The sequence below is a fragment of the Neophocaena asiaeorientalis genome, unplaced genomic scaffold, assembly GCF_003031525.2.
Source record: "Neophocaena asiaeorientalis asiaeorientalis breed wild unplaced genomic scaffold, Neophocaena_asiaeorientalis_V1.1 scaffold185, whole genome shotgun sequence".
Classification (NCBI taxonomy): domain Eukaryota; kingdom Metazoa; phylum Chordata; class Mammalia; order Artiodactyla; family Phocoenidae; genus Neophocaena; species Neophocaena asiaeorientalis.
In genome coordinates, this window is record NW_020171809.1 from 1,254,895 (window position 1) to 1,279,111 (window position 24,217).

The following is a 24,217-nucleotide window of genomic DNA, read 5'->3' on the forward strand; positions in this document are numbered from 1 at the left end:
GGTGGTGGAGGCCCCAGGGGCTGGTGTGAGGGCTCTGGCTTGTCCTGTGCAGGATACGGGGAAGAAGGCGGCTTTGTGTGATGCACTTGGTAGTGGGAATGTTCTGGTTTCTGATTAAAGGATGGATTGAGTAGGGGCGTAGGCAGAAGCAGGGAGATTAGCTAGGAGGCTGGTAACAGCATACGGACTGGGAGGTATGTCAGCTGGGACCAGGGTGGTCCTTGTAGGCGTTTTGGACAGTGCTCAGGTCGTGGATAGACCCGACAGAGGCTATTGAACTTCTGTATTGGGAAGTGAGAAAAGGAAGCTGATTTCTAGGTTTCTGGCCTCAGGAACTAGAGCTCTGGAGTTGGAACCCGCAGACTTTAGGAAGGCGCAGAGGTACAGGTTTCCAGGAAAGATCAAGAATTTTTCATTGGCCATGGCAAGTTCGAGATGCTCGTTATTCCCCAGAGGAGGTGCTGAGTGGGCGGTCGCCCTCTTTGCATCGCACTGTGTGGATACTGTGTTTCTCACTGATTGAAGGTTTGCCTTAAGGCGTGCACAGTGGTTTTTTCAGACATAATGCTACTGCACACCTAATAGACTACAGTATAGCATAAACATAACTTTTATACGTGCTGGGAAGCCAGAAATTCACGTGACTTGCTTTATTGTGTTGTTTGGACCTGAACCAGCTTCCATGGTCTGGCCGTAATGGGTTTGGAGTCGGGAAGTTGTCAGCGTATGACTGTTGTGTGACTGTGGTCCTGGTTGAGATGGCTTTGCAGTGAGGAGAGAAGGGGAGCATGAGGTTCAGAGGGGCGGGGGACGGCAGGGGGCCCAAGTCACTGTCTTCAGGGAGCTTATGCTTTTGTGTGTTTATTACTTCATCAGTTATCTTTACAAGTGGGAGACTGTTCATAGGAATTTCGTCTTTTATGTTAATGTATGTCTCTTTATAAACAGGTTGTGTTTATCTCTATCTCTGTAAGCAAGGAGGATTGAGCCAAATGACCCCAGAGAAGTTGAATGGTACCCAGAACAGGCAGGACCCTCGTGGTAGCCAGGTAGGGGGGCGTGCACTGTGGTCGAGCATGGGTGGGCAGATGAGGGGCTCAGGAGGTCCAGCAGGGCTCCTGGGGACGGAGTGGCCTGACGTGTCGTGGAGGAAACCCAGTTGCACCGACGTTGTCCCTCGTGGAGTGGGTGAGGGCCCCAGGTGGCCCTGCTCACTGCTGGGAGGAGACACTTCTCAGAGCAAATAAATTCCAACAAACCAACAGCCCAGGCCATCGTCACGACAATTACGGGAAACACTACAAGTTTCAAAAATTAAATCTGTGTGGAAAATGGGCATTTGAAAGTCCCATATAAAAAGGAAAATCCATGCCGGCAAATAAAGATAGTTTTGTTTCTTTCTAATCTTTATACCTGTGTTTCCTCCTTGCCTTAATACACTGAGTGTGTCTCTAGTTCATGGTTGGATAGAAATTGTAACAGTGGTCGTCCTTCTCTTGTTTCTGATCTCGTGGAGAAAGTTTTCAGTAATTCACCAAATATCATGTTTGCTCTGGGTTAGGTGTAGATACTCTTTATCAGGTTGGGGAAGTTCCATTTTATTAGTAGTTTCCGAGGACCTTCTATCGAGTACGGGTGTTGAGTTTTATCACACTTGTCTGTCACGGGCGATTTTCCTCTTCTTTATGTTAATATGGTCATAAAAATTATAGTGATTGATTTTCTAATGTGAAGCCAACCTTGGTTTCCTGGATCAGTCCCACTTGTGTGTGCTTTATAAACTCTTCACGTGTAGCTGAACCTAGTTCACATATTTAGTTTAGGAGTTCTGTATTTGTGTTGGATGGTAATTTTTCTTTCTTGTAATATCCTTGTCAGATTTATTAGCAGGATCATGCTGCTATCACACACTAAGCTGAGAGGGACCCTCACGTTTTATTCTCTGGAAGAGTTTGCCTAAGATTGTTATTACTGCTTCTTTCAGTGTTTAGGATTGACTGATGGAGCTTTGTTGAAATATTTTAAATTATAAATTTGTTTAATCGATACGGAATGTTCAATATTCTGTTACTTCTTAGGTTTGAAAGTTGTGTTTGTTGAGGAAGTCGCCCTCATTTCTAATTTTCTAATTTCTTTCACTAAGTTGTTTAAAGTGTCCTTTGTTTTTAATTAGATCACATCTGATGGTGACCACTGTCCCCTTCTCCATCCCTGTTGTTGGTCCTGGTGTGTCCCTTCCTTCTATACTCTTGAAAGAAGTTTGTCATTTAGGGAACTAGCTTCTTGCTTGGTATTGTTTGTTGTACATTCGAATTCACTGATTATTGCTCCTTATTTTTTCCTTTTCATTTGCTGTTTTTCTGTCTTCTTAGTATGAGTGGGTGGATCATTGATTTTCAGCCTGTCTTGCTTTTGAATATATGCGTGTAAAGCTGGTCACATTGCCCTCCAAATTTGTCTTAATTAACTTGATCTCATAATTCTTTCTTTTTTAAAAAATTTTTTAAAATTTTCATTTATTTTTGGCCGCATTGGGTCTTCATTGCTGCACGCGGGCTTTCTCTAGTTGCGTCGAGCGGGGCTACTCTTCGTTGCAGTGCGTGGGCTTCTGATGGTGGTGGCTTCTCTTGTTGTGGAGCACAGGCTCTAGGCGCGCAGGCTTCAGTAGTTGTGGCATGTGGGCTCAGTAGTTGTGGCTTGCAGGCCCCAGAGTGCAGGCTCAGTAGTTGCGGCGCACGGGCTTAGTTGCTCCACGGCATGTGGGATCTTCCCGGACCAGGGCTCGCTCGAACCCATGTCCCCTGCGTTGGCAGGCGGATTCTTAACCACTGCGCCACCAAGGAAGTCCTGATCTCATAATTCTTGATGTTATGTTTTCATTATCCTTCAATTCAAAATATTTTCTAATTTTAATCTGGTTTCTTTTTTGACCAGTGTGCGAATTCAAATTATATTGGATCATTCAGAAGCAGTTGGAATCTTTCTAATTGTCTTTTTGTTACTGATTTCTTGCTTAATTTCACTCTAGTCAGAAACAGTCTTATGATTTCTGTTCTTGGAACGTGGCTGAGACTGACTTTTCGGCTGAGCATTGGTCATTTTGGTGATGTTTCACGGTCCTTGAGAGGAAGGCCTACTCTGCCCCGTTGTGTGCAAGGTTCTTGCAGCGTCATTGAAAGGAAGTCTCTTGATCACATTCTTCAGATTGTCTCTATGCTCACTGATTTTTGTTTCCTTCTTCTGTCAGTTTGCTGTGAGAGGCGTCTGGAAATCTGTCACTCTGTGTGGGCTTCTGCCTCCTGTATTTCTGTCAAGTTCTGCTTTGTGTGTATCTTGAGGTCGTATTATTAGACACACACAAATTTAGACTTGCTCTACATTCCTAATAGAGTCACCCTTTTATGTGTTATGAAATTTTCCCCGTTAACTTTAGTCATGGTTCTCACCTTAAAGGTTACTTTACTTGAAGCTTACGTAGTGTCTACAGCTTCCCTTCGGTTAGCATTTGCATGGTATTGCTTTTTCTGCATCTTTTAATTTCATTAATTCTGTATCTTTGTATTTCCAGTGGACACCTTTCAACCTGAAAACAGTTATGTCTTTAGTTTTCGTCTAGTCTAAATATTGGGAATATTTGTCCATTCGCATTTAGTGTAATTACTGATACATTTGTGTTTAAATAGCTTATCCTACTACGTGTTTTATATTTTTCTTACCTGTTCTTTGTATTTGTTGTCTTTTTTCCTTGCCTTCTTTTGGATTAAGAGGTTTTTTTTTTTAACATTTTTATTCCATTTCCCCCTCTATTTGCTTACTAGTTATCATTCTTTTCATAGTTTTTAGTGGCTAACCTGGTAATTACAATATTCATCCTTGATTTATTAACTTCTGTTATAAGTTAGTAGCTCTCTAGTTCCAGAACACTGTAAGGACCTCATAACACTTCTAACTCCATTTACCCGACTCTTGTGTTTTGTTTGTTTTTGTCATATATTGTAATTCTTCATGTATTTTAAGCCCTCGGGACACTGTGGTTATTGTTCATGTGGTCAGTTCGTGCAGATTGACCCATGGCTGCCCTGCTGCGGCTCTTACCCTCCGTGGTCTCCATACCTTCACGTAGGATCATAGTTCTTCTGACTGAGGAAGCTTTGCTGACAAAAAATTCTCACCCTTATTGTTTAAAATGGTCTTTAATTTGTTCTAGTTTTTATTTTGGAATTTTTCAAACTTACAAAAATAGCAAGAATAGAAAAATAACTTCTGAACCTTTGTAAGTGGTCATCATTATACCCCATTATCTTCAAACATCTTAATGCACAGATTCTCAGAGTGTGGTCCCCATATCGGCATCACCTGGGCTCTCATGAGGAATGCAAGTTCTCAGGCCCCAGCCCAGGCCTACTGGATGAGATTCTCTGGGGATGGGGCCCAGGAATCTATTTTAAGGAGTCTTCCAGCCAATTCTGATATGCACTAAGGTTTGGGAACCACTGCTTTAATGTGTAATTCTTATAAACAAGGACGTTCTCTTATATGACCACAATATAGCTATCAAAATCAGGAAATTAACATTCATACATTGCTCCCTCTCATCTACAGACCTTGTTCAAGGCTAATCAGTTGTCCCAGGAATGTTCTTCAGAGCGAAAAGGTCTGATCCAGGATAATGGACTGCATTTAATTATCTTGTCTCTTTAGAATCTTTGAATCTGATCAGTTCTTCAGGCTTTCCTTGATATTCAAGACCTTGGCGCTTCTGAAGATTACAGGATGGTTACTTTTTAATATCCCTCAATTTGGTTTTGTTTGATGTTTTCCCGTGATTGGATTTAGGTTTCATGTGTATTTTGTAGGAAGGTCACAGAACTCATTATATCTTATCAGGTAGCATGTGATTCCTCTTTGTCCCATCACTGCTTCTATTAACTTTGATCACTTGACTGAGATAGTGTCCTTGCTGTAAAGTTATTCTTTTACTCCTTGTAATTAATAAGTATTTTCAGGGGAAGTACTTTGAAACTAGGTAAATATCCATTTTCTCATCCAACCTTGACCCAGTAGTTAGCATCTGTTGATTTTCATGGCTAAATTAATGATTAGGTAATTCTCCTAATTCTGTCATTCCTTCTACATTGTTAGTTACTATTCTACTATAAAGAAACACTCTGTTTATTCATTTATTTATATCACTATGGACTCACAGATTTCTGTTTTATCCATATACATCTATATTCATTTCTGTCTCTCAGTATACTGACAGCTATGAATTCACATCAGCACCTTCAATTCCAGAGTGACACAACAAGGCTCGTTCTCATTGTCCCCCAGGCCACGTCCTTCTCAGATAGTGAGAAACCTGGCTTCCCTCAGGTCAGTGCGTCTCCTTCCTGGATCAGTCCCCCCAGTGTATCACCAGGTTCCCACCACTGCTACCACTGCTGCCTTCCACAGTTTCCACTGGTGTTTCTCCAGCCTCTGCTGTGTCCTGCTGCCCACCCATGTAGGTGCAAACCTCTTTTGAAGACTGTTTTCCTGTGTTTCTGGCAAGGTTTGGTTTTGTTTTGTTTTAGGTGGTGTTTCTGACTTGGTTCTGAGCAGTCGCACTGTCTTGGGGTGTGTGCGTCTGTGCTTCTGTGTGTGCTTTGCTTGTAGCTCAGAACGTTCTTTGGCTGACGTTCATTGTCAGTTTTAGAAGAGTCTTGCTGGTACCTCGTCAATGTTGCTACACCCCGTCTTCTCTGCTCTCCTGGGGCTCCACTTGACCACATGTTGGACCATTTCACCATGTGCTGTGTCCCTCTTTTCTGTGTCTCTCATTCTGTTTTCTCTGTGACCTTCAGCTCGGATATGTTCTTCAGTCTGTCTTCTAGGTTACTACTCTTTCAGCACTTCCCAATCTGCTCCTAGACATGTATTTTCTATATTTGAAGTTTTGACTTTAATTGTAGTCCTTTTTGATTTTAGAATTTCCATTTTTTTATAATTTTGAGTTGTCTGTTGAAATTACTTTGTTATCTAAATTCTTTGACATGTTAATCACAAAGTTATCTGGTAACTGTAACATCTGGACCTCTGTTCCATCTGTTTAAACTGACTCTCCGTCTATCCTTTCCGTTTGGGGACATTTAGTCTGTTTTGGTTTGCTGGTATCTTTTGAAAGGCCAGTCGTTATTTTGGAAGAGCTGTGAAGCTAGCGTGAGGCTGCTGTCGCTGTCCTTGCTGTCTTCCGGCCACGTTTTAGTAGGGCAGACTTCCGAGTCTGTCAGAAACCAAGCCGGGGGCGCTGCACTTAGGTTTGTGCGGTCTGGTGTATTTCCTGTTTGACCTTCCTGATGGGGCACTTTTACTAGAGCCCCTCCTCTTTGGTGGGTCCTGACCTGCAGTTTTGTCCCCACGGCCCCCTCCCTGCTGAGGGTTGGCTCAGCCCCCATGCTCCTGCCAGTGAGAGTGGGCGGGGCCCTGGGGGGAAGCAGTCACCTTGCAGCCGTCCTTTTTGCTTTCCTTTCCTGGGGCCTTGGAACCGCCCTGCCTTTGATGTCTCAGCACAGGTGTTCTTTCATATGTTGTCCGTTTTTCTTGGTGGCTTGGGAGGGGCCTTGCTCTGCACTAGTCCACCAGAAGCTGGACATACTCGTCACTTTACCCAGTGACACGGGGAGGCTGTTTGGCAGGTTTTCATCGTTGTTAAGTTCTGTCTTATTTTTAATCTGTGAGCATTAAAGGGAATCTATTAATACTATATTGGGCTTACAATTTTAAAGTTTAGAAATGTTGAAATTTTTAATCAATATTTAAATGATTGGGGAAATCTAACTTTTAAAATGCTTAACTGTTTTTAAAAAATAACTTCATTTTTTAGAACGGTTTTAGCGTTACAGAGAAATGAAGGTACTGGAGAGTTCTCATATACCCCAGTTTCCCATATTAACGTCTTATATTTGTGGTATATTTGTTACCAGTACTGAACAATATTGATACATATTACTAACTGAAGTCCATACCTTATTCACATTTCCATCGTTTTCTCCCTAATGTCCTTTTTCTGTCCCAGGATCCCATGCAGAACAGCACGTGACTTTCAATTGTCACGTCTCCATCGGCCCCTCCTGGCTGTGATGCTTCTCAGACTTTGCTTGTTTTTAGTGATTCTGACAGTTTTGAGGAGTACTGGTCAGGTGTCTTATAGAATGTCCATCAATTGCAGTTTGTCTGGTGTTTTTCTTACAATTAGCCTGGATGTGTGTGTTTGGGGGAGAAAGACCACAGGGTTAAGTACCATCAACGTGACACATCGCTGCTGGTGTTGACGTTGACACCTGGCTGAGGTATGTCTGTCAGGCCTCTCCGTTGTGCGTTTGCTCTTTCCCCCTTCCCAGAAGTCACCATGCCTGCCATAGCCTTTATATTGGTCAGTGGGGTAAAAATTGTGTGACTGTTTAGAGGAATGCTGTTTTCTGAAAGGAAATTTAGTTGCTTGATATTTTAAAAAATGATAAATTGAAATTAGAATGTAAATAGAGTGACTATATTTCTTCATTCACAGAATTTCTTTTGAGTGTTGAAGACATGAGCAACAGTTATTACCAGATTTCCCTCTAGAAAGCGTGTTATGAGGGATAAAGACAAATGAGTGAAGCCCTTCTGTGAGCGTCTTCTGCAGCTGTTTGTAGCTGGAAAGGTTTGTTGCTCCTCAGAGAAGGTTCCCTGGCCAGGCTGCAGAGCGTATTTCTAGAAACGCCCAGGCGAGCAGCCGGGAGGCTGGTGTGTCTCTGAGACACCGAGACGCCGGTTGGTTCCCTGCAGGGAGGGAGCCAGCAGTTTGGGAACATTTTAAGGAATTGTTTCTTTTAGAGAAGGACTGGTTCAGTATTAGAGTGGAGGGTGTTTTGTGGCCATTTATTTCCTGGAATAAGGGGGGGTTGATGGGGTGCTTTTTTATGGCAGTGGTCTGTAGAAATCAGTTTCCCTGGTTCCTCATATTCTAGGGGAAAAAAAATTTAGTGTTAAGTATGTTTTAGCCAAACTCCACTGACAACGTGAGAAGTTTATACAGTAGACCCTTGAACAACGTGGAGGCATATAACTTATAGGCGGGCCTCGGTATCCACGGTCTGTGGTTCCCCCTGTCCGTGGATTCAGCCACCCCGGGCCCGGGTAGCACGGTAGTGTTCACTGTCGAAAAGTATCCACGGATAAGTGGCCCCACAGAGTCCAGCCCACGTTGTTCAGGGGTCCACTGTATCATCCTGATTAATGTAACAAGGGTAGTAAACTCAGCAGAGACACACTTCATGGTTTCATAAGAAGCTTGAAGCACACTTGCACTGTGCTTATGGAGACACTTGGGAAGCCTGAGCAGGGAGGTGTTCTCGTAATACAGCCATTATATCGTATGCGTATTTTATAGTGGATACGGAACTTGTTGATACTTTGTGGCTGGAAATTATTGGCCAACACTTCCAATTCTTGGAAAAAGTCATGCAACGTCCTTTTGTGTTTTTTTTATCTTTAAACACAGAAGAAGTAAACCAAAATTTATTCATATGCATGTGGGGAATTAATAAGTAGGTGGTAAATGGCTAAAATTAGACGCTTACATGATTAACTTCAGAAGGGAAAGGGAGGGGCAACAAGAAGCTTGCATCAGAAGAACAATTTTGTTTCTAGGGGAACAAACGGGAGGTAAGAAAATTTGTGATACTAATTGTTTATGCAGGTGCAAGTGGTATTTTCCATATGTTCATGGCCATAAACACCCCAGCAACAGGAATTTATGACAGTTTCTTCTTTCTTTAAAAAATTAATTAATTAATGGCTGTATTGGGTCTTTGTTGCTGCGCACGGGCTTTCTCTGGTTGTGGCGAGCAGGGGCTACTCTTCGTTGCGGTGCGTGGGCTTCTTGTTGTGGAGCACAGGCTCTAGGTGTGCGGGCTTCAGTAGTTGCAGCACCCGGGCTCTGTAGTTGTGGCTTGTGGGCCCTAGAGTGCAGGCTCAGTAGTTGTGGCACACGGGCTTAGTTGTTCCGCGGCATGTGGGATCCTCCTGGACCAGGGCTCGAACCTGTGTCCCATGCATTGGCAGGTGGATTCTTAACCACTGCACCACCAGGGAAGTCCCTTTATGACAGTTTCTTCCCCAGAAGTGTCTGCTTCCATTTTTTTTTTTTTAAATGAAATATTATGGTCTCCTTTTCTCTTTCAGGAACTTTCTACTCTTTCTGTCTTTGGTGTTTTAGAGTTTAACCAAGATAGGTCTAGATTTAAATTTCTTTTTTGTTACGTGGGTACTTTCTGATTTGTTGGTAGGATCTTATTCCTTGCTTCTGTTTTCAGTTTCTTCTCTTGCTTTAAACATCTTAAATGTAGTCACTGTCTTCTGTGTGTGATCTCAGGTTTGGAGGCCTGTCTGACTCTGTCGTTTATTGTTTCCTCTGATTCTTACCCATGGTGGCTTATTTCCTTCTGCATTTTGGACACTTTGGACACTGAGTTCATGCTTCGTGGGTATTTATCCCTGGGCCCCAGGGACGTTTGATTTCAGGTGAACCCAGACTCTCTCGGTGTAAGCACGCCCCAAATATTTCGTTCACGGGGCATCCTGTGTTGTTTGCTAACGCTGACAGCCCTGCTCCTGGAAGGACTGTTGCCGCCTCCAGGCCCTGAGATTCAGGAGGAACCGGGATTTAATTCCTTTGCTGCTTGTGGGATTCCAGGCCCCGCATGGTGAGGACTGGAACCCCACACTTGTGTGAGGACAGGCTGAGGCTGTGAATTCTTAAGACGCCCACTGAGACCCCTTGCCGTCAGGGCGCTTTCTTCCCTCCCGCCTTCCCCTGAGGGTGCGCCCTCGGAGCTGCGCATGTGTGCAGAGGTGCATCACAGGAGCCCACCTGCACGGGGCGCCACTTTGCCTTGCCTCCCAGCGGCTCTGCAGATGCCCCGGCGTGGCGGAGGCTGCAACTCTCCCTCTGGTTTCCAGCTCGCTCTTCATCTCAGCCCCTTATGATTTCTCGCAGAGCCCATGAGTGCATTTAAAAGCATGTGTAGAGGTTTTATATCAAGAGGTTTTTCAGGGTATCGGGCTGTTGTTTTGCTGCAAATGGAAGGCGTCTGTTTCTCTGTATGATCTGAAAGCTGACTTGGTGCTGGTTCTTCCCATGTCCCTTCCACAGAGGGTCCAAGTGGGGAGCTCTGTGTCTCCCTTTTCTCAGTATGTATTTGCTCAATGAACCCCCGGGATGGAGAAATCTTTCAGTCCCCAGCGTTGAAGGCGTAGGAGGGAAACGCAGAGGATAAAAGGCTTGTGCGGTGATGGGAGGATTCTGTCCGGGAGAGCTATTCGGGCATCTCCAGAGCACTGAGTGGTACGAGGGATGGTGGCTCACCCCGCGCACGTGGTGCTGAGCCTGACGTTGCAGACACGCCCCAGCGGGGTCATCTCAGGCCGTGTTCTACATCGAGTCACTTACCACTCAGCAAATACTTTCTGTTGCAGGCACTGTTCTGAGCACTGGGGATATTGGGGAATAAGACAGAGTTGGGGGAAGAATGGGCAAGCGATCACCAAATACGTAGGGGGGCCTCTGAGTGCTGTGGGGCGGAAGTAAAGCCGTCCCGGGTGGGAGCTGTTTTGTGGAGAGAGACCTTGGGTACCAGAAGACGTGGGTGTCCCGGCTACACTTGCGGGGAGGGGGCAGGGTTGGGAGGTAGAGGCAGGTTTGGCACGTTCTAGGAAAGGAAGAGTCCACGTGGTGAAATGGAGGGGCGGGCCCAGTGCAGGTGAGGTGAGAAGGTAGCAGGGCGCGCGCAGCAAAGGCCTGTGGGCTATGGCGTGAGGACTTTGGTTGAAGTCGCAGCAAAGCTGTGGCCCGTTGGCATGCTCTGAGCGATAGAATCTGAACCACGTGTTAGGAGGATGGCTCTGCGTGCCGTGTTGGATGTCGACTGGGGCACAGGTGGAGGCGGGGAAGCAGAGCTTCAGGGTATGGGTGAGAGACGACGGGGGCATGGCTGTGACCAGGACAAGCTCACCTTCCTTCCCCGCAGCTGCTGTCTCCCGGGGCAACCTCGCTGTTCCCTGTGCAGCCAGATTTGTTCTTACTCCCTAGGTTTTCAAAACTAAACTATCATTGAAGGATTCAGACGAAAGAGGGTCCACAGGGGAAGGGCTGTGACTGCGAGACAGGAGAGTGGGCACCTGAGGTCCCTGCGATGGACGTGGGTATTGGTCTTACGACTTTGAGACTCACGTGTATGGTCCTAGGAAGAGAGTGGGGAGCAGTGTAGACCACACCTGGGTGTGCTCTGAACTGGATGCTGGTGGCAGTGGGGACGATGTGGGGGTGCGGGGGATTCCTAAGAGGGGGAGTTGCTTGTGGCAACAGTGGCCTTTCGTTGTAGACCGTCAGGCAGTCTGGTTTATGGATATCTTTCCTTTAGAGGCTGGACAGACTCAGGGGCACCGGGACCTGAGCTGGGAAGTGTCCAGGTCACAGGGTCCAGACAACTCATTTTGCTTCTTGGGCTTTTGTAATTTTTTTCTTTTGCTTGCCCTTGTGTAGTTTGAGGTCCACGCTGACATTTGGGCATGCGATCTGCATGACTTATGCCCCGACAGGTGGCCCATATCCTGGGAAGGGGCCTGTTTTTCCGGGAACTTCTTCATGGGGCCTCTCAGCTCTTGCAGCCCTGGAGTTGGGCGCCTGCTTTCTGGCTCCGCAGGGTGCAGAGTGATACGTTTCCGTGGTGGCCACGCTTGTCACACCGCGGAGCCAGGAAGAGGCCCTGGGAGCTGCCCTGTCCTGTGTATTCATCCGGTGCCCATTCGTTGCACTCTCAGTGCCAGACGCTGCTCTAAGGACACAGAGCTCTGGAGAGTCACCGACCAGTGGGAGCGACAGACACGTGGACGCAGGATGCGACGTGGTTCCCGCTGGGGGCTGACGGGGGAGAGGGCTTCACGGTGGTGGCCCGGGTGTCGGGATTACAGGACGAGGGGGTGAGCCGAGTCGTCAGGAGCCTGGGGGCCTGGGTCTTCTCCGAGAGGAGAAGCCTGGAGGGCTGGAGGCTGCCGGGGCGGGGCTGCCGCAGGCAGGGGGGCTGGTGTGTTGGCTCTGGGGCGTGTGTTCATGACGGGAAGGGGGAGCGGTGAGGACTGGGAACCGAGGCAGGTCCCGGGGGCTCCTGGCTGCTCGGGGATCCTGAGTCTCGCTGCGGGGAAAGGGCTTTTGTGGGCCCCTGGGATGAGCTGCGGGCTTTGTTTAGAATCACTGACTGCAAGAAGTCCTGTGAGGAGAACCTGAGAGACAAGGGAAGGGCGTGAGGCTCGGGGGCCAGCCCAGCGCGACACTGGTAGGAGGAGGTGTGCGGGCAGAAGCGGGGTGGAGGTCGGGTCAGGAAGGCATCTCCCCGCGGCCGCGCACCTGGGGCACCCGGGGCGGTGGGAGCAGGCGGGAGTCGGGGAGGCCGGCCTGAGGGTGAGGCCGGAGGGTCACGGTGGGAGCGGGCCTGAGGGCACAGGACGGGAGCGGGGTGGGGGAGGAGGCTGACGAGGAAGTGGCCTTGCTGGCCAGCTTTGAGCCCCCGTGTGAGCGGGCCCCGCGCTGTGCCCACAGGAAGGCATGACGGTTCTTGTCGCCGCTGGTAGGTGAGGCCACGGCGTCTGCCGTCCATGGCAGGCAGCCCTTCACGCCCAGGTCCCGGCTGGGGCCGCGGGGCCTCCTGTGCAGCCTGGGCCGGCGGCTCGCGGCACAGTCCACGTGTCAGCACTGCCCCTTCAGCTGTGTTGTGGCCCTGGGGCCTCCACTAGTGCGGAGTGACCTTTTTAGGAGAGAAGGGAGCTCGGGTTTTCATAGAACAGAAGGACTTGTAACGTCGGTTTGGTTTGGTTTGGTTGATCTGGTGGCCTGGGCGTGTGGCTCAGTCCTGTGGCTGGCCTGGCTGGGGTCCTGCTGGCCTTCAGCCTCCCATCTGGTCTCCAGGGCCTGCCTGGGGATCTCGGAAGGGCATGAGTACCCGGAGCCTGAGAAGCACGTGTCAACGCATTTTTCATTCACACAGCCCCTCCGATTTTCTGTTTGGAAGTGACCCTATAGACAAATTCATACAAATACCTAGCGTGTGCGTGAGCGCCTGCTAATTCTTTAAAGTCATTTTTCAGGCACTGTGCCAGGTCACTTCTTGTTACTGTGCAGCCCTCCCTTGGGGTAGACAAACTGTGAGTCGGTCTCCACTTTACCGATTCCATCTCTTTCCAATTTAAGGAGGCCAGATGCTATTAAGATACTGCGTTCCTTCCATGAATCCGATCTTGTCCAAGACAGTTGCTAGGACAACAGGATCTTCGGTTTTCTCTCCTGCTATTTTTATGTCTTTACTATCTCAGGTTACTATTTTCATTTTCCGTATCAAGTTCCTCTTTACCATTTTAAAAAGTAGAGATGTTTAATAACTTTAATATGTTAACACTGTATGTTCTTGCCTTTACGAAGTTCACCTTAATAAAGACAAACTTGCAATAAACAGGAAGGCCTTAGGATCAATGTATCTAAACCTGCCGAAGAAGAAAGGTACAGACTCTGTCGTTTCATGTTTCCTCTCGATGTTCAAACCTTAGTTAGAGCTTAATTTGGTATTTATCTTTTATGTTAAAATACCGATTCTCAGTTTAGAAGTCGTTTAACATGAAAGTAGGTGCTAAATGTCTTCAGTCCGTCCTTCATTAGTTGTGGCTGGAAGAGGCACGCAGCCCTCTGCCCTCAGTGCGTGCTCCATGGAAAGCTCGTGATCGAAGTCCAGTGTTCGTCTCCATGTCCCATTTATATTTCTGCGTGCAGAAGATAACGTATGTCCCTTGGAGAAGAAAGTTAGTGTATAAAAGGTGGACCTTCTACCAGGTGCACTGATTTATGTGCACTTGCAGGTTTTCACAGGGACCTGCTGGTGCGAATGATAGGGTAGCGTTTCACACGCACCCTGACCCACCAGGGGTGCCTGGACTTTGCGTGTGTCCAGTCATTACTTTGGTTTTAGAAGTTTTAGGACACATCCCGCTTTCAGGTATTTGAACGAGCGCTTGAGTTAGGAGCTTTTCTTCTTCACAGTTAATATGAGTTAAACGGGATTCAGACATTTAAAGTATATGATGTTGTGACACTTGTGGTGTGAAGATAGGACCTCAGCGTGGATGTATTTGTAATAGGCTGTGGTGTTCGTGTGCTAAAAATCGGAGGCACTCATTTTTAAAATAAAAAGATTGTTTTTGAAAATGGACTTGGATAAAATAAGATTTTTTGGAAGTTGATTTCATTTTTTTAATACTTGATTTATGTTTAACGGTAATGGAAAATTGGGGAAATTGTATATCAAAGAAGTGACTTTAATAACTAATTTCTCTGGTGCTCTTCTTTAAAATGAATGAGAAATTCTTAGCCGGGCTCCTTAGCGTTCGTATGCAATAATGAGTAGCAGGGGTGGGAGATTGGAGTCCCCGAGCCACCCCACAGTTAGTTAGTAGTTTTCAGCTCCTTGGTGCATCTGGAGAGAGCAGAGTCAATAGTACCTAGTAGTACTATTTACTGCTCCAGTGGAGTAAAGCAGATCCAGAAGAGGCAAGGCGTAGTCCATCCTTTTTTTAAAAATTCTCCTTTTTACGGTAATACAACACAGGATTTGATGCTAGAATTGCTACATATATTTAGTCCTCCAGGAAAGCTCTTCCAACCAGGAAACCCCGAGCATCACTGACTACCCCTGAGGTGGTGCTAAGAAATAAAAGTGCCCCTGCTCCCTGGGTAGTTCTTTGAGGCACACGTAAAAGGGCAGGAAAAGCAGGGCCTTCCCAGGGCAGGGTGGTTGTGGACTGGACCCTGACATGCGTCCTGCAGTCTCACAGCGGCAGAGCTCAGTGTGTACCGGCTGACAGGAGGGGAAAGCTCCACGTGGTGCAGGGACTTCACGCGCTAACAGCGCACGGAGACGTGCCGCTTAACACAGCGGATATCTGCAGGGGGTGGTGGGCAAGACGTTCCTGGATTCGAGGGTCAGAGCATCTGGGCTCGGGTGTCAGCCTGCCCCTTCTCGCCCGGTGACCTCGAGCGCGTCACTTAACATCTTTTACCTCCGAGACAGTGCCTGCCTGCTGACCTCACGTGTCTGATCCCAAGACGGTGCTGGGAATGGGACTGGTAGGCAGGCCGCCCTCTAGGATCCAAGTCCATCTTGATTGCGGCAGGCGTCACCAAGGTGGGTACCCAGAGGATGGGACAGTGGACTCGGGAGTTCCCAGGAGTGGTGCTGGCTCCCTCAGCTTGAGGAAAGGTGTCGTGGAGGAGCGGGCATCGTTTAGGGCAGGCGTTCAGGAGGAAGAGATAGATGCTCAGGAGGGCGCTCCAGGTCGGGCAGCCAGTGCCGGGGAGAGCGGGTCCGCGCACGTCCAGGAGGCTCGCTTGTGGGCCCGTGAGGACCCTCGATTTGTCTGATGGGGGCTGAGCAGCGGGGGTGTGGTCGGCTTTCTCCCGAATGGTATTTCCAAGGGCATCGGGTCATCAGACTCACCGGGTGTTCTTTCCTCCCGAATCGTTAGTTTTCATAAAGCGGCAGTTTTCTTACGGGACTTCTTTCCTGAGAGTGATTCTCTAACTGGTAGATAACTGCGTGCAGTAGCAGCTGGGGCTGGAGAGTTAGACGTTCTCTGAGCAGAAACCGAAGTACCGGCACCGAGGTCATCCATTGAAGGGGGCGCGCCCGTGACCTTTGTGCTGTCAGCCGCCTCCGGGGAGGGGCTTCCTGGGTCAGGGCGAGGCGCTTCCGCTGAGGGACCCGCTGCTCCTGACCTGCTCACGTTTCAGCCCTGCAGCAGCGTCTTACTCCCTCTTTCCCTGGCTTCTGTGTGCTAGTTGATTGTTTTCCGTGGTTCTGTTTCATTCCCTCCGTTGGCCTATCCGCTGCACCTGTTTATCTCATCGTTAGTGACTGCTGTGAGGTGTGCAGTGCATACCTTTACCTTGTCACGGTCCCCCAGAAAGCCAGCATCGGGCCATGTCACACGTGACGTGAGCCCCTCGCAGCCGGCTTCTCTCCCCCTTTCTGTCCTCTGTGCTGTTACGCGTGTGTATTTCACTTCCACACATGTTAGGAACCTCAGGATATACTGTTACTACTTTGGCTTTAAACAGTTCACTCGAGCTTTTTATTCCGTCTTTCCTCCTTCCTGCCCTTCCTCCTGCAGCTGTGGTTCCGGCTGTGCCCGGTTCCTTCACGCAGGTCCAGGTTTCACCTGGCTGAGCAGAGCCCCCTTCAATAGCTGAGCTCATGCTACGGGCCTGCTAGTGATGACTTCTATTAGCCGTTGTTTAGAAAGATATGTGTTTCCATTGCATTTTGGTAGGTTTTTCATTCATCATAGAATTCTGGGTTGACAGTTGTTTTCTGCCAACACTGAAGATACTCCATAGATTCCTGGCTTGCACAGTTTCTGATGAGAAATATGAAATTATTCTTATCTTTGGCCCTTGTACCTAATGGAGCTTTTTTCTCTGGCTGCTTTTAAGACTTCCCCTTACTCTCTCTATCACTGGTTTTCAGTACTTTAATTATTATGTGCTCCTGTGGTTTCCTCTCTGTTTGTCCGGCTTGGCGTTTATTGAGTTTCTTGGCTGGGAGGGTTTCTAGTTTTCCTATCATTTGGAAAATGTTTGGTCGTTATTTCTTCAGATCGTTTTCCTCCCCCATTGAGGACTCTGAGTGCACAGATGCTGGATGACTTGATCCTGCCCCACAGGCCACTAAGGGTCTGTCCATTTGCCCTTGACCTTTTCTCTCTGTGTCTTGTTTGGGGTAGTTTCTGTTGCTCAGTCTTGAAGTTCACTGCTGTTTTCTTCTGCGGTCACATGTAATAACGCCATTAATTCATTGTGTTAGTTTGGGTCCTCCGAGAAACAGAAGCCAGGATGGGAGTAAACACTGATGAGGTTTTGGAGGGAAGCCCCTGTGAAGGATAAAGGGACCAGACCTGAGGTGGAAGGAGTCTGGCCCTGTGACAGGGAAGGGAAGGGGAGGAGATTGGGGAGGAACAGTCCAGGAAGGGTTTGGCCAGGCCGACGGGGTGTCCTAGAGCCAAAGGCTCCTGCTGAAAGAGGCCCACGGCCCACGGATGGGCTGCCATGGAACTTCTGCTGCTCTTGGTCGTGGGCTGCACCCTTATGTGGGAGGCGTGGCCTCTGCGTGAACAGGGTGGCGGGCCCAGAGGGTCAGCACCTGGGCCCTCGGCCACTCGGGCCTCCTCGCAGCAGGGCATCTGAGCAGCACATCTGCATGGCTGCCACACCTACCCAGTGGAATTTGTATTTCGGGAATCCTGGGTTTTTTTAAATTCTAGACGTTCTTTTTATATTTTCCAGTTCTTTCATTATTTTCCTTTTCCATTTAATTTCTTGATTACGTTGAATATTTTTATAGCTGTTTTAATGTCCTTGTTTCCTAATCCATCATCTTTGTCACGTCCTTAGTCTGCTTGATTATTTTCCCCTGGTTACAAGTTACATTTTTCTCTCTCACGTGTCTAGAACATCGGTTGCCATAAATCATGAACTTTTATGTTTATGAGCACTAGGTTTTGTTTCATTCTATTGAAGAGTGTTAGAATTCTTTCTGGCAGGCAGTTAAGATACTTGCAAGTCAGTTTAAGCTTTGGGGGCTTGATGTTTAACCGTTTTGGTGGGTCTAGAGCAGCCTGTCTTCTAGGGAAGGGTTAGCCCGGTCCCCGGTGTGCAGTGAGCGGTCCCTCTGCTCTGGATGGCTCAGCCCCAGGGCAGCTCTTGGACTGTTCACCCGGAGACACCCTGGGACGTCCTTTGCCTGGGGTGCTCTCCACCCGCCGCGGGGGCACCGCCCCACGCACCCTGCCTGCTGCTCAGCTAGAGACCAAACGCGCTGGATTGACGTGGCTCTTTTCTGCCCAGGTCCTTCCCCCTAGTGCTCAGCCCATGTCTACTCAGTGCCACCAGTACACTCAGGTGGTCCAGTTTCCAGATGCGTGTGGCCAGGGGTTGAGTCCAGGCCCTATTACTCCCTCGTGGTGGGAACTACAGGCATTACCTGGCATGGGTTGGCCTCTCGCTTGGGCCGTCCCTAGTGGCGCCGCTAGAGGCCAAGGTGACTGAGGTCGTGGCCATCAGGGAGCAGCTTTCCACGCCCGGCGGCTCCAGCAGGACGCGCTCCACCCCATCCTGTCACCCTTGCCCCCCCGTCCTCCTGACCGTGTCCTCTTCTCCGCTGTCCAGGTCGGTCAGGGAGGACTTCTGCATCCCCTCCACGCCTCCAGCACTTTCCACCTGCTACCATCCCACTTCCCAACTGGTTTGTATATTCTGTGTATTTTATAAGGTTAGAGAAGATGGGACTTCTATTCGTGTCTCAAAGCAGCCAGGACACAGTGTATCAAGTGTAGAAGAAATGCACAGTTTCCTCCAGGAGGATGAGTGCATATATATTCCTCTTCTCAGCTGGCTTTTGTCCAAGCAGCGGGCAGTTTAAGCCCGTGCCGGCGTCTCTGAGCTGCGTGTGACAGCCGTGCCTGGGAGGAGCAGCCTCTGTGAGCTCGGACCTCTTGAGCCACTCCACGGCACCCATGCCGTCCCGGCCTGTGGCGTGTAGAGATGGGTGCCTTTTTCTAAAATCAGAACTCACCCAGGTTTTAAAGTGTCCTCACAGTCAAACTCAGCAGCATCACTTTGTTTCAGCCGCACCACCCTGAGCTCAGACCTACCATGCCTGCAGCTCCCCGGCCTGACCCAGGACAAAACTGACTGCGGGCCCGCGTCCAGGAGCCACGCTCTTGTGCTGACGGTCGGACCAGGTGCCCGCGTCGGCTTCTGAGAGGTGCTCCCACCAGGAGGTCCTGGGCCACTTCATCCTCACAGGGCCACAGAGCGTGTTTTCTCAAGTGATGAATGTGGTGGACGGGGGCTGGGAGGCTTGAAGGCTGACTTACGGAAGCAGATGCAGATATGAAGTGGTGAAAAGGAAGAGGCTTTGTTTTGCATTCTCGTTGTGAAACATCCCAAATGGGAACCCTCCTGGGGTTCTCTGTTGGCTTAACTGCACTGAAAGGGAACCCTGAGGGTCTGGGGACCCTTGTCTGGGTGTCAAAGGCCAGTTAGGTGCTGCCCCAGGAGGTCCAGAGAGCAGATTTTGTGATGCAGTTAATAGACGCTGGCTGCACTCAGCGGTTCCACATCCTGCGAGTTTTTATTCTCTGCTCTGTGGTTTAAAATTTGATTTGCAAAGAAGACAGCAGAGCCAAACTGTGGCCTCCCGGCCCTTCCTCAGCTGGTGCTGGGGGCTGGCCCGGTGCCGGTGTGCTGGTGTCGGCGAAGCTTGAAAACCTTTCCGATGAAAAGAGATCCCTTTCTGGTGTGATAAAAATTACGGAGCGATAAAAATTAAGATTGCTCTTCTATTGCTGCAGCAGGCGTGTATTCACAGCAGGTGGCTGGGAACGTCTTTGTGGACAGGGAGAGACCATGTGGGGAGATGCACCCGCGGCTCCTGCTTTGTGGCCCCTCTGCCCCTGTCCTGGTTCTTGTTGCCAGGGGGTGGCCGCTCTCCCACGGCCTCAGCACGGCCTCTCTCTCGTTGTACAGACACGCCCAGTGTCTCCGTCATAAAACGCAGAACAAGCTGCATGGGTTTTCTGTAGCAGCTGTAACGAACGGCCACAGGCGGAGCGGGTGAGAAGGTGCCCGTGTCATTTTCCGGTTCTGGGGGTCAGAGCACAAACCCAGGCGAGGGGCTGTGCTCCCATTGGGGCTCTGGGGAGCCTCTGCTTCTTTCCTTTCCAGCTTCTAGGGCCCCTCGCACCTTGGCTCCCGTCCCCGGTGAGGCCGACCTCTGCTTCTGCCACCGCATCTCCTGACCTGACCCTTTCCCAGGACCGTCATGATGACCCTGGGCCCACCTGTCAGTCCAGGGCGGTCTCCCTGCCTTGAGGTCCCGGCTTAATCATGTCTGCACAGGCACAGGGTCTGGGGGTGAGGGCGTGGGAGTCTAGGGGGGATTTTGTGATCTCAGTACCCCCTTGACACAGAGGCTCTGCTCACACCCCGTCTCCACACACAGCGCCCCCTGCTCGCAGGCTCCAGGGCCCCTCCTCTCCTCGGGTTCTCCCCCGCGCCGTCCTCGCTGGGATGGCGGCCCCTCCCTCGAGATGACGGGCGGCAGCTCTGCAGCCCGGTCTCCAGCACAGCCCCGCCTTCTCGGCCACCGACCCAGCTCCCCACCTGCCCGTTGGTGGTCTCCCCGCGGCGGCCCATGTGCTGCTCCCATTCCGCTTGGGAGCCAACCGGGGTGCCCGCCTCCCTGGGGCGCCACCCGCCTCTCCCCTGCTTGTGCTCCGCTGTGCTGCCCAGGCTCTCCTGAGCCCTTAAGGCCCGTGGAGGTTGCTGAGACCCTCGCGCAGGGCCGCACTTGCAGCTCTTCCGGCCCAGTGACCACCTTCTGCCGCAGTGCCTGTCGGAGTTGGAGAGCAGGGGCGCCGCCCTCACTCCCGGGTCCTCCCGCCACTCCTGTCCCCTGCTCCTCCCGTGGCCACGCCAGGCGTCCCCGCTCGCCCCGTCCCTGGGCTCTGCTGCTCTGTGTGCGCCCCCCGCCGGCTCCCCCTTGGCGGGCACCGTGGGCCGTCGTGTGCCACTGGCTCCCTTCCCAGTCTCCGCCCAAGAGGATGACTCCTGGAGGGGAGCTGGGTGTTTCCTTTTTCCTCTGTTGTATACCCAGGATGCTCCTAGCACCTGGACGAAACCTTGTGCACAGAGGCTCCCAGGGCCGGAAGCTGCGGTCAGCCTGCACCTCGGTCCTCCCCACTTACAGGTCCCTGCTTCTCTCCGCGTCCTGCAGCCGCGCACGCCCACTGCAGGCCTGTGCACCTGCCAGAGGGGACGCAGGCTCAGTGCCGGGATGGGTAGTGTGGCCGCGGGGCGTGTCCAGGCAGGGCTGTCTGGCCTCGGGTGTGACTGTGTCTGGCCCTCCTTGCACTGTAGCCTCTGCCTCCACCTCGGTGTGGCTGGTAATGAATGCCCTCTGCTGATGAGAATCAAGGAAAGGCGGATTTCTTTTTTAAGCTGCTTCAGTACTTGTTCTCAAGGGCAAAGTGTGGAAGATTTTTGTGTGCAGTATGTAGTATGTACATATCTACTGTTGGACCACATTAACTGGAAGGTAGGAAAAAGAAAACTCCGTATTTTGTCCCCACTGTTAACTGGATGAATCTCATTGTGCTTTGCCTGTTCCCTGCCCGGCCCACGCAAGACTCCTTCCAGCCTGGCCTTCAGAGCCAGGCTTCCACGCTCCACGGTGGAGGCCAACCCTGTGACGCGCCATCCCAGCCTGTGGACCCCTCGCCCTCGCCGCAGGCTCCCTTCCCCTGCGAGCCCTCCTGGCCATGTGAGGGAGCCTCTGTGCCCCTCCAGGTCCACCCTGTGTGTGCCCTGCACCCCTGGGGCCCCTGCCCCCGATTTGTGGTGGGGCCCATGGCAGGAGGTGCTGGCAGGAGACGGGCAGGTGGGGCAGAGAGAGGGGCTGAGACATCTCCCTCCCCGCCCACATTTCTGCCCGAGGCTCCACGGCCACCCTCCCAACAGCAGCACGGACACGTGGCTTGGCCGCTGGCGTTTGTAGCCCCCCAGCAGCATGGAGGCTCCCGAGGGCAGGTCGTGTTGTGCTTCCTTCCGCGGGGCCCCTCACCCTTACAGTGGGACCGCCAGAAGCAGGCCCCGCCGGCGCGGGGAGGGGAAGGGTGGAGCGGAGGAAGCCGTCGGGTGAGCTGCGGGGACGGACGGACGTTGTAAACTGCTGGTGACCACGGCTTTCCCTCCCGCAGCTGCCGGGCCGCAGGTACAGCCCTGGGTACAACAAGGACGTGGGGGACAGATGGATCTGGCTGAAGTGACGGCCGCCTCCGTGGAAGCTGCCTCACGAGGATGGAGGTGCACCCAGGCCGCCTGACTCCCCTGGACTCCACGTAGCTTAAAATCGGGGGTGGGAGTGAATGATCCTGAAGTCGCACAGTGGAAGAAATGGCCCAGCAAACAGCAGTCTGCCCTGCAGTGTACTTACGGGAGTGGAAGGAGGCACCCCCATTTAAAGGGGGGCCCTCCAGGAGAAACAGTCTGCTGTGAAAGAGCAGGTGTCACTTGGAGAATCTCATTTCATCACAGTCATGCTCTGTGTCAGGCAGGTTTTGTGCACTGTGTGTTCAGACTTCAAGAAATAAAACCGTTTCTATGGCACATCTCTCCATTATACATCTGCCCACACACGCATACGTGTCACATACGTGAGTACGCACACACACTTACCGTTAGCCAACAGTTTGCTTTGATGTGGTTTGGTTTGATCAAGACATATATTAGGATTGAAGAGTTTTTCTGAAGCATTTCTTCTTTTTGTTTTAGAATGTAACTACTACATTAGAGAAAAAGGAAAAAAGCAAAGAGGAAATACCAAAAAGAGGAAGCAGTTACCCTAGGTTCATAGAGCAGAGTATTGGCTGTGAAAGGGCTTTGGGAAGAGTCTCCTGTGACGGCCCTGTCGCTGGTGGTGCGACTCCTTCCCGAGGGGACTTTCAAGCACAGAGTGTCAGTGGGTAAAACACAAAAGCAAAACGTACTCTCTTTATCACCCAAAAGTCAAGCTGTTGATCAAAACTGAGTCACGTGAGAGAAAATCGCACTTGCTTATTCACCTCTGTTGAAACTTAGAAACAAAAGTAAGATTCCCTGAAGGCCAATTGCTGAGGTCCGCGTTTTAGTTCCGAAGTTAAGCTGTAAGTCCTGTTAGATTGGGTTTTCTCCTGTGGAGCCCCACTGTGTTCAGCATGGTCACTCCAAGCCCGCACGTGTCTATTTAAATGTAAACGAATTAAAATCCACGTCCTCAGATGCGCTGGCCACAGCTCAGGTGCTCGGAAGCCACGTGGCCCGTGGCTTCCGTCCCGGACGGTGCAGGCGAGACGGCATCCTCACCGTGGAAGGTGCCCTCCGGCGTGGCTGTGTTGGAGCTCCCGCTGGCCCCCGCCCCATCCTTCCTTTCCCTCCCTCCCTCCCCTCGCCCGTCTCTCCCTCTCTCTCTCTTTGGATTTTAAGAACTGAACGTAAAGATTCCCAGCAGTTTCCGAGTTGGAGTCTAGATTTAAGTGGGCGACATTTTGCGTTTCACTAAAACCCAAAGCGCTTTCACGGTTGACTGAAAGTGCGCCAGGCGTGGGGCCAGTCCTGCAGTCTCGTGGCCCGGGCGCCGTACAGACCCCTTAGAGAGGGGAGGACGGAAGAGGGGACCACGTTCAACTGTCCTGGCTGCTCTGGCGTCTGGGCTGTAACGGGCCAGTGCGTCCCTTCTCTCGCCGCCGCCCTGCAGTGTCCCTCCCACCGGGGTCGGCGTGCGTGTGGCCAGAGGACTTGGGTGGCAGACAGGCCTCTCGGGCGGGCAAGGCCGGTTCCAGCTTTGGGGGCAGCCTGCACCCCCGACGGGGTGTGGCTCTGTGATTGGTGGGGCTGAGAGGGTGAATGGTGTCATGTTCGGTGGTTCCTTTCCCGTGAGGTTGGGCAGAAGAGCAAGTGGACGGTGCCCAAGTCTGCACATTGAAGCCCCGAGGGGCCCAGCCGACGCCGCGTCTTCCCCCAGAGCTGCCGCGTCGTCGCCTCACCCTGAGCAGACCCAGGGTGGCAGTCACACTGCATTCTGAGTGTTTCCTGCTCGAGGATCGGGACGGAACGACGCGGTTACGTGTCTTGCAGGTGTGTGTTTCCAGGCGGGAGACTCTGTATTGAGGAAAAAGTGCTCATTCTTTTCCTAAAGTGCGTTTTTTGTTATATCAGGTTTTGTAAGCAGAAAGGGGAGAACGTCGGCTGCCCAGAGGCAAACGACAGACGGTTCCTTGCATCCACCCTAGCCGGCGGGTCGCCCCGGCCTCACCGTCCCCCGCCGGCCGCAGCCGTTCGGCAGTCACCCGCCAGGGCCTGCGGCCTCGTGCCGACAAGGCGTGTGGCCCAGCGAGGGCAGGTGACGAGGCTCCTCAGACGGCAGGTGTGCCGAGGACTCTCTGGTTACGTTGTTCTCATCTGACCTCGAGGGCTGGGGTCTGTGATACAACAGGAATGAAAGGCGCGCCTGCCTTGCCTGCCGAAAAAGCCCTTTTTGTTTGTCAAAAGCCTCCCCCCCCC

General features: G+C 50.9%; 1 protein-coding gene across 1 annotated transcript in view; it reads left to right on the top strand.

The window, feature by feature from the left end:
* NDUFA10 (NADH:ubiquinone oxidoreductase subunit A10) overlaps positions 1-22,285 on the top strand; it is a 48,956-nt gene extending 26,671 nt beyond the window's left edge. The window contains exon 10 of the mRNA XM_024759224.1: positions 21,877-22,285. Within this exon, the coding sequence (XP_024614992.1) occupies positions 21,877-21,945 (69 nt within the window). The 3' untranslated portion in view covers positions 21,946-22,285. The remainder of the gene's footprint in view (positions 1-21,876) is intronic.
* The last annotated feature ends 1,932 nt before the right edge of the window (positions 22,286-24,217 follow it).